Source organism: Thalassophryne amazonica, chromosome 12 (assembly GCF_902500255.1).
Source record: "Thalassophryne amazonica chromosome 12, fThaAma1.1, whole genome shotgun sequence".
NCBI classification, from domain to species: domain Eukaryota; kingdom Metazoa; phylum Chordata; class Actinopteri; order Batrachoidiformes; family Batrachoididae; genus Thalassophryne; species Thalassophryne amazonica.
The window spans coordinates 72,395,015-72,409,219 of record NC_047114.1 but is presented as its reverse complement, the minus strand read 5'-3'; the positions used below and the strand labels follow the sequence as shown (position 1 = coordinate 72,409,219).

The 14,205-nt window shown below is 44.4% G+C and overlaps 1 protein-coding gene across 2 annotated transcripts in view; it reads right to left on the bottom strand.

The window, feature by feature from the left end:
* Nucleotides 1-1,011: 1,011 nt before the first annotated feature.
* The window catches only part of gipc2 (GIPC PDZ domain containing family, member 2), a 33,253-nt gene continuing 20,059 nt past the window's right edge, over nt 1,012-14,205 (bottom strand). The window contains exons 3-7 of one of the 2 annotated variants that reach the window (XM_034183456.1): nt 6,054-6,234; nt 5,713-5,825; nt 2,496-2,577; nt 1,589-1,781; nt 1,012-1,542 (exon numbers count right to left, since the gene is read on the bottom strand). In XM_034183456.1, coding sequence (XP_034039347.1) covers nt 1,630-1,781; nt 2,496-2,577; nt 5,713-5,825; nt 6,054-6,234 — 528 coding nt within the window. In that variant the 3' untranslated portion in view covers nt 1,012-1,542; nt 1,589-1,629. Of the gene's footprint in view, nt 1,569-1,588; nt 1,782-2,495; nt 2,578-5,712; nt 5,826-6,053; nt 6,235-14,205 lie in introns of both variants that reach the window. The other variant, XM_034183457.1, reaches the window with a different exon arrangement.

Genomic DNA, 14,205 nt, shown 5'->3' with positions numbered 1-14,205 from the left:
GTTTTTCTTCATTTTATGTGTTTGCTCGTTTTACTTCCATAACATTTTACCTGATTTGAACATGTTTTAGGCGCTTGTCTCGTCACAGTATCAACAGGAAAAAAAAATTTAATGTGATCAACAATGGAATCGTGTTGAAAAATATAGCATATGCTTCTATTCCTTTAACTTCATGTTTTTTCATGTTTAAGATCTTAAACCATTATTTCTTTTTAGATTCAGGCATGTTGCCCTGTGCAGTATGAAGTTGTTTAACTTTTTACATTTCCAGGCTTCCCCAAGTAACCCTGTGTTTAAGGTCATACTATGAACTCAAAAGTCTGCAAAAATGCCAACTTATGGGAAAAGTGCATAAAATGTCTGTGTGAGAGCCCGTGCAATTTGACAGTGGGATAGCCCTAAGACGGCACAGTGGATTGGTGGTTAGCACTGTTGCCTCACAGCAAGAAGGTCATGGAATTGCTTCCCGCCCTTTCGGTGTGGAGTCTGCATGCTCTCCCCGTGTTTGTATGGGTTCCCTCCGGGTGCTCCGGCTTCCTCCCACATCCAAAGACATGCAGGTTAGGTGAATTGGAAACTTTAAATTGACTGTAGGTGTGAATGTGTTTGTCTGGCTGTATGTGGCCCTGCAACAGACTGGCGTTCTGTCCAGGGTGCACCCCTCCTCACACCCCATGACTGCTGGGATAGGCTCCAGTCTCCCCGTGACCCTTATTTGGAGTAATTGGGTAAAGAAAATGGACAGATAGCCGTAAGCCCACACACCTAGTTGGAATGCACTTTAAAGTCTGTGAGTCCGTTCAGGGGACAGTTGGGATTGGGCGTCTGAATGTGTGCCATCAACATAGATAAAGTTCTTTAATGATAAAAGTCTGCTGTACGTATTGCTATCTTGGCTGTAAAATCCAGCCATTAATGAATGGAATTGAGACCCAGGTTGAAAGTGTAAGAGCACACATACAAAGTGAACACACACCAACAACATGACTGTGGCCAAAAGTAAGATTTTTCCTAAAACATGAGGTCATCGGGGGGAAAAAAAACAACGTGTTTGAAATATTGCTACAATCTTTACAATTATACTAATTACACAATGCTGCTGCGATAAAAACAGCAGCACCCTAACACATCAAACTCCTATAAAAACCTGTGTGAGGAATGTACACAGCTGTAAAATGTGATTCTAAAAATATGTTGCCTTTTCAGAGGTGTGAACGTACCATTAAAGAGACATGTAAACTAGTTTTGCTGTCCTGATGGAGCGCGCTCCCGTAAGACGCAACTACACTAAGATAATGTTACAAATAGTTCAGAGACTATCTGGAATTAAAGGCAGGTCTACATTTAGGAACTGTGCTCCAGGGGGTATCTTTGGAAAACTGCACCAAAATGGTGGTACACCCATTTTACTTAACCTTATTAAGACCATTCAAGTGTAAAGTTGCACTTAAAAGAGTAGTGTGACAATAAGAACACTTCTGCCAAAGCCATTTATGCTGGCAAAGTTTGTCCCATTGGCTTCTGAGTACAGTAAGTGTTGAGGTGTGTGTGTGTGTGTGTGTGTGTGTGTGTGTGTGTGTGTGTGTGTGTGTGTGTGTGTGTGTGTGTGTGTGTTTTGAGGAGGAAAAACTAGAATCTTCCATGCTTGGCGTCACCTATTGCCCCCCAAACATCAAAAACAAACTCATCCGGAAAGGCGAAGTCTCCAAGGGTCTCGTCCAGTGCCATGGCAAACTCATCTGGGTTCTTTTTGTCACGGCCAACCTCTACCATCGAAGCAGCTAGAGAGGGAAAAGCAGTGACATCACTTGACATTTTGCAAGTGTGAAGATTTCCGATTTCTACATTAAACTTTTCCTATGACCTTAGCATTTTCATTATACAACTATCGCTTACTGAAATCACTATGAAAGCCTAGACTTGACCAAAAAAGCCTGTTTCCACCGCAGGAACTTGTGGGCTCCACTTGTCTCCACTGCAGTGACCCCTCTGAAATGTGAGTTTGTGGATCCTTCATTCAGGGTCAGGAAAGTTCCTCCTGCAAGATGTGTACTTCTGACAGCGGTGAAGCGACGCTGGGTGGGGCTCGATGCTTACTAGTCAAACGCACACATGGGAAGGTGACAACAACACCAAGTGGCATTTGTGAAAGTTAAAATAAACAGAAACTAGCAAAATAACCGTAATGGAGAGAAAAGGCGACAGATTAACAGACGAGGCGGTTCACCAAGGATTTGAATTCTTGAGGAGAATAGCAAAAATCTACATCAGCGGATATGGATACCTGCAGAATTCCTGCAGTGGAAACAGGCCAAAATATGTAGAAGACTTCAAATCCAAATAACACTATAAATGACTGTTTATTTTGGCAGGTGTTCTCAAAAGACTAGGATCACATTTATACCATATTGTAACAGTCTTACAGTAGTATAGTTCTGATTAACTTAAATTAGTAGTGCTGGAGATTAAACTCCCTCATAGAAATTTTGCCTCACCAAGTTCAGTGTCCCTGATGCCCATGTAGCTCTCCAGGAGATCATCCACTTTCTTTATTGCTTTCTCCTCAAATTCTGTTGGCTTTAAAACAGAAACAATTTAAAGTGTTAGTCGCTGATCTTAAACATTTTTAATGATGTCTTTGCAGCCAAGCAACCAAATTCTGTAGTGTTTTTGCACCACAGAATGTGGTGCTTCAAGCGTGCATTATGCAATATTTGAAATTATACACATTTGAAAGAAAATGTACCAATGTGTGCAAAATGGTGTTTTCTATCCAAATGTACCAAGAACACTAGCATAACATTTTAAATCATTTGAAAAACAAAATAAAGTGGTGCCACAAAAAAAAAAACAGTGACATAATCTTTAATTTAGGGTATGAAGTGAGTTGTAATCTTAGTCACTTGACCAATTCATCATTTGATTATGGAAATCATGATCCTCCATCCTGAGAAATTTTAATGTGAAACACATGCTTATGTGGGGGTTTTACAACAGATTTGTTGAGATCAAGTCCCAGTGGATGCACTCTAAAACTTAAATAACAGTCCACCCACAACCCTGCAGAAAGGATTTTGTATGAATTTATCTATAAAACAGAGCACTAGGGAGGTTGTTAAGTGTAGAATGGAGTTAATGGGTGAGAAAGTGAGAGAAAGACAGTTTCTACACAGAAACCTACTAAACCAGCAAAATAACCCGTTATTTCCAGACTGTTTAATAGTAGTAAGATTCTAAAACTTAAATAAGATGGTCACAAATCCACATAACCCTGCAGAAAAGATTGTGCATGAATGTAGCCAAAGCAGATCCTTCTTCTCTCTCCCTTTCAATATGTTAGGTTTTGAAGTAACATGTCGCTTGAAATAAGTCAGTTTCTTTCATTTCCAAAGCCGATGTATGGTGGCCACCAAGGCTACTGCTGCTTGTTTTATTTCTGATGTGGGAAATAGTCCATATGGTTTGAGTGAATGGGTTTGTACCATCTGCAGAAGTACATTCATACATTTGTGCTTTGCCATGTTTATCTTGGTATGTGCAACAAATAACATTTCAATATCAGTAAAGATCTACTCTACTATGCATAATCGGGGGTGTGCACGCGACGTAGTCAAACCCCAAAGCCAGCAGTATAGTGGCATGGTGGATGGTAAACAAAGCAACAGCAGTTGAGTTCACTTGTCCATAAACTGTGTTGTCAGCTCTCACAATGTGGACAGTGGGACAGTCCACATTGTGAGAACAGGAACCAAACAGTTTTAGACTCAAACTGAAATCATCACAAATCAAACGGCTTTAATACTGTTTTAAACCTGTCCTCGCACCGGTTTTATTAACGATCATTAAAGCCGAACTACCTGCGTCGGATCTCACAATGTGTACAACGGGACAGTCCACGTGTGAGAACAGGAATCAAACTGTTTCAAACTCAAGCAGAAAAAATGCCATCAATCAGTTCCGTGAAGCTGTTTAATGACTGTTAAAGCCGACCCAGTGTTTTGTGAATGAACGTCGGAAAACGCAAAAACTCGTGCATTTGTGACAAAACAATGACATCATTAAAGAAAAGTTAATTTGGTGTGAAAAATATTTATCATGTATTTTACCTGCATGCGTTGCTAAGCAGGAGGACCAACATAAACTAACACGTGTGCTGTGGATGCGCATTATTTTTATTGCTGCCATTTAAAAAAAAAAAAAAAAAACTGTGCACAAATCAACTCCCCTTTGTTGTGATGATCTGAAACATGTGTTATGATGATCTTTTTCACGGACACCGCAATGAAGTATGTGTATCCTTGACAAAATTGTTGTAGATGTCCGGGTTCTGAATATCAGGGACATATATGCAGCTCCGAAAACATCTGCAAAAAATAAAAATAAAAAAATACAGGTTCCGAAGGCCAGTCCACACAATGTTCGTCATATACCTATCCTCCACTGACTTCTCCACAAAAAAGAATTTTGCTCTTAGGTTGTGGAATTTTGGAACATTCAGCTGCTCTAAACAACTGATTTCTTTCAGCTGTTATCAATCAATCAATCAATCAATTTTATTTATATAGCGCCAAACCACAACAAACAGTTGCCCCAAGGCGCCTTATATTGTAAGGCAAGGCCATACAATAATTACGTAAAAACCCCAACGGTCAAAACGTGAGCAAGCACCCGGCGACAGTGGGAAGGAAACCCCCCCCTAACAGGAAGAAACCTCCAGCAGAACCAGGCCCAGGGAGGGGCAGTCCCCTGCCGGGACTGGTTGGGGCTGAGGGAGAGAACCAGGAAAAAGACATGCTGTGGAGGGGAGCAGAGATCAATCACTAATGATTAAATGCAGAGTGGTGCATACAGAGCAAAAAGAGAAAGAAACACTCAGTGCATCATGGGAACCCCCCAGCAGTCTAAGTCTATAGCAGCATAACTAAGGGATGGTTCAGGATCACCTGATCGAGCCCTAACTATAAGCTTTAGCAAAAAGGAAAGTTTTAAGCCTAATCTTAAAAGTAGAGAGGGTGTCTGTCTCCCTGATCTGAATTGGGAACTGGTTCCACAGGAGAGGAGCCTGAAAGCTGAAGGCTCTGCCTCCCATTCTACTCTTACAAACCCTAGGAACTACAAGTAAGCCTGCAGTCTGAGAGCGAAGCGCTCTATTGGGGTGATATGGTACTATGAGGTCCCTAAGATAAGATGGGACCTGATTATTCAAAACCTTATAAGTAAGAAGAAGAATTTTAAATTCTATTCTAGAATTAACAGGAAGCCAATGAAGAGAGGCCAATATGGGTGAGATATGCTCTCTCCTTCTAGTCCCCGTTAGTACTCTAGCTGCAGCATTTTGAATTAACTGAAGGCTTTTCAGGGAACTTTTAGGACAACCTGATAATAATGAATTACAATAGTCCAGCCTAGAGGAAATAAATGCATGAATTAGTTTTTCAGCATCACTCTGAGACAAGACCTTTCTAATTTTAGAGACATTGCATAAATGCAAAAAAGCAGTCCTACATATTTGTTTAATATGCGCTTTGAATGACATATCCTGATCAAAAATGACTCCAAGATTACTCACAGTATTATTAGAGGTCAGGGTAATGCCATCCAGACTAAGGATATCCTTATATAAGGATATAAGTTATCCATTCAACATGGAGGTATACCATATTAGGACGTGGTTTGATGACATCAGTGCAGACCCATATACAGATAAAGTACCTCCTCCTCAACCGTAGCGGGGCCCTTGGAGCGAAGTCTCAAAGTCTCTCTCCCTGTGCCAATCCTGTTGTCATTGGTGGGTTTGGCACCCTTTGATCTGGGCTCGAGCATTTCTGAGTCAGAAAAGAGAGAAATGCTAAAGAAGTTCAATAATACAGAGTTCCAGTCTGTGATCTTCTCCTGCTGAAAAAGGAATATTTTTCACTCCAAACACACCCAGTGAGAGGATTCTGAAGGTGAATTAGTTGTTCTGTGTCAAACAGCTACATTGTGTAATTTATTAACAAAGCTGTCAGCGACTGTAACTAATTTCATGATTGTGTATATTGCTTCTCACTCACCAAAGGCCTTCATAGGTTCAATGAGCTTGAGGGTGAATGGTGTATCTTTAGGAAGCTCTTTAAGCATGCGGGCAACCTCATAATGCCGCGTCCCGACAACGTTACGTCCATTAATGCACTCTATGTGGTCGCCAACGCAGATCAACTTCACTCCGTCCGCAACGCTGCCCTCCTTTATTCGCTGCCATGAAATGAAAGAAGTAACAGAACATTATTACACTGAAGGACTCAGCATAACATGATTAAAAACACAAAGCAGAGCAAGTGTAAAAAATTAACTTGGTTATGAGTCCAATGTAACGAAACAATGTGACTAAGCAGAACATAAAATTATACATTAATAAAAACTGCTTAGACACACTGAAATGTTTAAGACTACCAAAGTTTAAAAACTTTTTATCCATCCATCCATCCATTTTCTTCCGCTTGATCCGGAGTCGGGTCGCGGGGGCAGCAGCTCAAGCAAAGCCGCCCAGACCTCCCGATCCACACACACCTCCCCCAGCTCCTCCAGGGGAACCCCAAAGCGTTCCCAAGCCAGCCGAGAGATGTAGTCCCTCCAGCGTGTCCTGGGTCTTCCCCGGGGCCTCCTCCCAATGGGACGTGCCCGGAACACCTCTCCAGCGAGGCATCCAGGGGGCACCCGGAAAAGATGCCCGAGCCACCTCAACTGACTCCTTTCGACGTGGAGGAGCAGCGGCTCGACTCCGAGCTCCTCCCGAGTGAATGAGCTCCTCACCCTATCTCTAAGGGAGCGCCCAGCCACCCTGCGGAGGAAACTCATCTCGGCCGCTTGTACTCGCGATCTCATTCTTTCGGTCATGAGCCAAATCTCATGACCATCTGTGAGGATCGGAACGTAGATCGATCGGTAAATCGAGAGCTTTGCCCCCCTACTCAGCTCTCTCTTCACCACGACGGTCCGATACAGCGACCGCATCACTGCAGATGCTGCACCGATCTGTCTATCGATCTCACGCTCCATCCGTCCCTCACTCGTGAACTAGACCCCGAGATACTTAAACTCCTCCACTTGAGGCAAGGACACTCCACCGACCTGAAGAGGGCAAAGCACCTTTTTCCGGTCGAGAACCATGGCCTCGGATTTGGAGGTGCTGATTTTCATCCCGGACGCTTCACACTCAGCTGCAAACCGCCCCAGTGCACGCTGAAGGTCCTGATTTGACAAAGCTAACAGAACCACATCGTCCGCAAACAGCAGAGACGAGATTCTGTGGTTCCCAAACCAGACCCCCTCTACACCCTGGCTGCGCCTAGAAATTCTGTCCATAAAAATAATGAACAGAACCGGTGACAAAGGGCAGCCCTGGTGGAGGCCAACGTGCACTGGAAACAGGCTTGACTTACTACCGGCAATGCGAACCAAGCTCCTGCTGCGGTCGTACAGGGACCGGATAACCCTTAGCAAAGGACCCCGGTCCCCGTACTCCGGAAGCATTCCCCACAGGGTGCCCCGAGGGACATGGTCGAATGCCTTCTCCAGATCCACAAAACACATGTGGATTGGTTGGGCGAACTCCCATGAACCCTTGAGCACCCGATGGAGTGTGTAGAGCTGGTCCAGTGTGCCGCGACCAGGACGAAAACCACACTGCTCCTCCTGAATCCAAGGTTCGACCATCGGTCGAATTCTCCTCTCCAGTACTCTGGAATAGACCTTACCGGGGAGGCTGAGGAGTGTGATCCCCCAATAGTTGTAACACACCCTCCGGTCCCCCTTCTTAAACAGAGGGACCACCACCCCGGTCTGCCAATTCAGAGGCACTGTCCCCGATCGCCACGCGATGTTGCAGAGGCGTGTCAGCCAAGACAGTCCCACAACATCCAGAGACCCAAGGTACTCAGGACGGGTTTCATCCACCCCAGGAGCCTTGCCACCGAGGAGCTCTCTAACCACCTCGGTGACTTCGGCCTGGGTAATGGATGAGTCCGCCTCTGAGTCCCCAGTCTCTGCCCCCTCCTCGGAAGACGCGACGATGGGATTGAGGAGATCCTCGAAGTACTCCTTCACCACCCGGCAACATCTCCAGTCAGGGTCAACAGCTCCCCACCCGCACCATAAACAGTGCTGGTGGAGAGCTGCTTCCGCCTCCCGAGGCGTCGGACGGTTTGCCAGAATCTCTTCGAGGCCAACCGATAGTCAGCTGCTTCTGGGGGTCCCACCTACCAACAAAGGTAAGTAGGACTCCTCCTTCAGCTTGACGGCATCCCTTACTTCCGGTGTCCACCACCGGGTTCGGGGATTGCCGCCGCGACAGGCAACTGAGACCTTGTGACCACAGCTACGAGCGGCCGCATCGACAATGGAGGTGGAGAACATGGTCCACTCGGACTCCATGTCTCCAACCTCCCCCGGGATCTGGGAGAAGCTCTCCCGGAGGTGGGAGTTGAAGACCTCGCTGACAGAGGGTTCCACCAGTCATTCCCAGCAGACCCTCACAATACATTTGGGCCTGCCAGGTCTGACTGGCTTCCTCCCTCCCAGCGGATCCAACTCACCACCAGGTGGTGATTGGTCGACAGCTCGGCCCCTCTCTTCACTCGAGTGTCCGAGACACGTGGCCGAATGTCAGATGATACGACTACAAAGTCGATCATCGACCTCCGGCTCAGGGTGTCCTGGTGCCACGTGCACTTATGGACACCCTTGTGCTCGAACATGGTGTTCGTGATGGACAAACTGTGACTAGCACAGAAGTCCAACAACTGAACACCACTCGGGTTCAGACCGGGGAGGCCGTGCTTCCCGATCACCCCCCTCCAGGTCTCACTGTTGCCGCCCACGTGGGCGTTGAAATCCCCCAGGAGAACAATGGAGTCTCCAGTCGCAGCGCTATCTAGTAGCCCTCCCAGGGACTCCAGGAAGGTCGGGTACTCTGCACTGCTGCTTGGCCTGTAGGCCGAGACAACGGTGAGAGACCTGTCCCCGACCCGAAGGCGCAGGGACGCGACCCTCTCGTTCACCGGAGTGAACTCCAACACATGGCGACTGAGCTGGGGAGCAATAAGCAATGCGACCCCAGCTCTCCGCCTCTCCCCGTGGGCAACGCCTGAAAAATGAAGCGTCCAGCCCCTCTCCAGGAGTTGGGTACCAGAGCCCAAGCTGTGCGTGGAGGTGAGCCCGACTATCTCTAGTCGGTATCTCTCAACCTCCCGCACAAGCTCAGGCTCCTTCCCCCCCCAGCGAGGTGACATTCCACATCCCAACAGCCACGGGCTGTGAGCATGGACCGGGCCGCCAGGCCACCCGATCCTCTCTGCACCCGACCCCCATGGCCCCCTCTGCAGGTGGTGAACCCACAGGAGGGCGAGCCCACGTCGCTCTTTCGGGCTGAGCCCGGCCGGGCCCATGGGCTAAGGCCCGACCACCAGGCGCTCGCGCGCGAGCCCCAACCCCAGGCCTGGCTCCAGGGTGGGGCCCCGGCTCTGCCATACTGGGCGACATCTCAGTCCTTGATTTTTTACTGGTAATGGAGGTTCTGAACTGCCCTTAGTCTGACCTGTCACCTAGGACCTGTTTGCCTTGGGAGACCCTACAGGGAGCACAAAGCCCCCGACAACATAGCTCCTAGGATCATCCGGGTACGCAAACTCCCCCATCACGATAAGGTGGCAGCTAGAAGGGGAGAAAAAACAAAAAACTTTTTATATGCACTTTATTAAAAGCATGTGCACTCTATAAGCAATAGCCACAATTCTCAGAGTAGCATGAGAATTTTATATCACTTTACTGCAGCCAGGATTTGATGGAAAAGGTATGTGTCATGTGACCTCCCTTAAAGTATACTGAGCTGACACTATGATAAACATTATTCAAAAATAAACATCTCTTCTTAAAGACCAGTGAACACTACAGCATTGCTGCTCTTCAATGTGGCTTTTGAGCCACATAGTAAATAGTATTATGGGTAATCAACCAGCAGATAGGCTTCTTAATGAAATAACTTGCGCATTTCTGAAATCTAAGCCTTGTGTTGTTATGCAGCATGGGAAAAGATTTGCTGAATTTATCTTGAACATGACAAAATAACTGAGGAAATAGGGGAGGGGAATAATAATCAGAACAGCTGTGGGAAATCCATACAGAAGAATGCAGGGCTATCTGTGTGGCAGAACATCCACTCTGTGTAGCATACCGTTCGAAGAAAGAGAACATTTGACACAGAGTGTTCTCCCAAGTTCGAAATAAATCTACTGATGGACTTGTTTGGTACCTCTGCATTCAGTCTTCACTTTGCATAAAGTCAGACTTCACTCAGCCTTGTCTGGCGATATACATCACTGCTGTGCTGCTGTCAGCATGAAACAATACATGAAACCCCTGAAGAACCCATAACTGACCATGTGTAATATGAAAAAAAAAGTCCATATGTCATAGAAAGGTGTAATTTTGCTGGAGTACTGTAGTTCTTTCTGGAAATTTTTAAAGTTGTGAAGAAATTTTAAAAGTTACAGCAGTTTGTTTGGTTTCTCCATTGCATGAATCAGAAAACAATGGCCAGTGTCGTCAAGCTATTGTGAAAACTACATCGGTGCACTTGTGCAGCATGCAGTGCTGCTTGATCATCACAGGATGGCATACGTGAGCACTTTGTCAGTATAGCATGTTCATGCAAGAAATGCTGCAGCCCAATCTCCATCAGTAGAATGAACAACTATTTAATTTTATACTGTATGGAACTCGACAATGAGCATGACATCCACACACACACTAACTGTAAGTTAGTGAGTGAATGAGTACATTTAAATCAAATCAAAATCAAATCAATTTTATTTATATAGCGCCAAATCACAACAAACAGTTGCCCCAAGGCGCTTTATATTGTAAGGCAAAACCATACAATAATTACGGAAAAACCCCAACGGTCAAAACGACCCCCTGTGAGCAAGCACTTGGCGACAGTGGGAAGGAAAAACTCCCTTTTAACAGGAAGAAACCTCCAGCAGAACCAGGCTCAGGGAGCGGCAGTCTTCTGCTGGGACTGGTTGGGGCTGAGGGAGAGAACCAGGAAAAAGACATGCTGTGGAGGGGAGCAGAGATCAATCACTAATGATTAAATGCAGAGTGGTGCATACAGAGCAAAAAGAGAAAAACACTCAGTGCATCATGGGAACCCCCCAGCAGTCTAAGTCTATAGCAGCATAACTAAGGGATGGTTCAGGGTCACCTGATCGAGCCCTAACTATAAGCTTTAGCAAAAAGGAAGGTTTTAAGCCTAATCTTAAAAGTAGAGAGGGTGTCTGTCTCCCTGATCCGAATTGGGAGCCGGTTCCACAGGAGAGGAGCCTGAAAGCTGAAGGCTCTGCCTCCCATTCTACTCTTAAAAACCCTAGGAACTACAAGTAAGCCTGCAGTCAGAGTGAAGCACTCTATTGGGGTGATATGGTACTATGAGGTCCCTAAGATAAGATGGGACCTGATTATTCAAAACCTTATAAGTAAGAAGAAGAATTTTAAATTCTATTCTAGAATTAACAGGAAGCCAATGAAGAGAGGCCGATATGGGTGAAATATGCTCTCTCCTTCTAGTCCCTGTCAGTACTCTAGCTGCTGCAGCATTTTGAATTAACTGAAGGCTTTTCAGGGAACTTTTAGGACAACCTGATAATAATGAATTACAATAGTACAGCCTAGAGGAAATAAATGCATGAATTAGTTTTTCAGCATCACTCTGAGACAAGACCTTTCTAATTTTAGAGATATTGCGCAAATGCAAAAAAGCAGTCCTACATATTTGCTTAATATGCGCATTGAAGGACATATCCTGATCAAAAATGGCTCCAAGATTTCTCACAGTATTACTAGAGGTCAGGGTAATGCCATCCAGAGTAAGGATCTGGTTAGACACCATGTTTCTAAGATTTGTGGGGCCAAGTAAAATAACTTCAGTTTTATCTGAGTTTAAAAGCAGGAAATTAGAGGTCATCCACGTCTTTATGTCTGTAAGACAATCCTGCAGTTTAGCTAATTGGTGTGTGTCCTCTGGCTTCATGGATAGATAGAGCTGGGTATCATCTGCGTAACAATGAAAATTTAAGCAATGCTGTCTAATAATACTGCTTAAGGGAAGCATGTATAAAGTGAATAAAATTGGTCCTAGCACAGAACCTTGTGGAACTCCATAATTAACCTTAGTCTGTGAAGAAGATTCCCCATTTACATGAACAAATTGTAATCTATTAGATAAATATGATTCAAACCACCGCAGCGCAGTGCCTTCAATACCTATGGCATGCTCTAATCTCTGTAATAAAATTTTATGGTCAACAGTATCAAAAGCAGCACTGAGGTCTAACAGGACAAGCACAGAGATGAGTCCACTGTCTGAGGCCAAAAGAAGAGCATTTGTAAACTTCACTAATGCTGTTTCTGTACTATGATGAATTCTAAAACCTGACTGAAACTGTTCAAATAGACCATTCCTCTGCAGATGATCAGTTAGCTGTTTTACAACTACCCTTTCAAGAATTTTTCAGAGAAAAGGAAGGTTGGAGATTGGCCTATAATTAGCTAATATAGCTGGGTCAAGTGATGGCTTTTTAAGTAATGGTTTAATTACTGCCACCTTAAAAGCCTGTGGTACACAGCCAACTAATAAAGATAGATTGATCATATTTAAGATCGAAGCATTAATTAATGGTAGGGCTTCCTTGAGCAGCCTGGTAGGAATGGGGTCTAATAGACATGTTGATGGTTTGGAGGAAGTAACTAATGAAAAAACTCAGACAGAACAATCGGAGAGAAAGAGTCTAACCAAATACCGGCATCACTGAAAGCAGCCAAAGAGAACGATATGTCTTTGGGATGGTTATGAGTAATTTTTTCTCTAACAGTTAAAATTTTATTAGCAAAGAAAGTCATGAAGTCATTACTAGTTAAAGTTAAAGGAATACTCCGCTCAATAGAGCTCTGGCTCTTTGTCAGCCTGGCTACAGTGCTGAAAAGAAACCTGGGGTTGTTCTTATTTTCTTCAATAAGTGATGAGTAGTAAAATGTCCTAGCTTTACGAAGGGCTTTTTTATAGAGCAACAGACTCTTTTTCCAGGCTAAGTGAAGATCTTCTAAATGAGTGAGATGCCACTTCCTCTCCAACTTACGGGTTATCTGCTTTAAGCTGCGAGTTTGTGAGTTATACCACGGAGTCAGGCATTTCTGATTTAAGGCTCTCTTTTTCAGAGGAGCTACAGCATCCAAAGTTGTCCTCAATGAGGATGTAAAACTTTTGACGAGATAATCTATCTCACTCACAGAGTTTAGGTAGCTACTCTGCACTGTGTTGGTATATGGGATTGAAGAACATAAAGAAGGAATCATATCCTTAAACCTAGTTACAGCGCTTTCTGAAAGACTTCTACTGTAATGAAACTTATTCCCCACTGCTGGGTAGTCCATCAGAGTAAATGTAAATGTTATTCAGAAATGATCAGACAGAAGGGAGTTTTCAGGGAATACTGTTAAGTCTTCAATTTCCATACCATAAGTCAGAACAAGATCTAAGGTATGATTAAAGTGGTGGGTGGACTCATTTATATTTTGAGCAAAGCCAATCGAGTCTAACAATAGATTAAATGCAGTGTTGAGGCTGTCATTCTCAGCATCTGTGTGGATGTTAAAATCGCCCACTATAATTATCTTATCTGAGCTAAGCACTAAGTCAGACAAAAGGTCCGAAAATTCACAGAGAAACTCACAGTAACGACCAGGTGGACAATAGATAACAACAAATAAAACTGGTTTTTGGGACTTCCAATTTGGATGGACAAGACTAAGAGTCAAGCTTTCAAATGAATTAAAGCTCTGTCTGGGTTTTTGATTAATTAATAAGCTGGAGTGGAAGATTGCTGCTAATCCTCCGCCTCGGCCCGTGCTACGAGCGTTCTGGCAGTTAGTGTGACTCGGGGGTGTTGACTCATTTAAACTAACATATTCATCCTGCTGTAACCAGGTTTCTGTAAGGCAGAATAAATCAATATGTTGATCAATTATTATATCATTTACTAACAGGGACTTAGAAGAGAGAGACCTAATGTTTAATAGACCACATTTAACTGTTTTAGTCTGTGGTGCAGTTGAAGGTGCTATATTATTTTTTCTTTTTGAATTTTTATGCTTAAATAGATTTTTACTGGT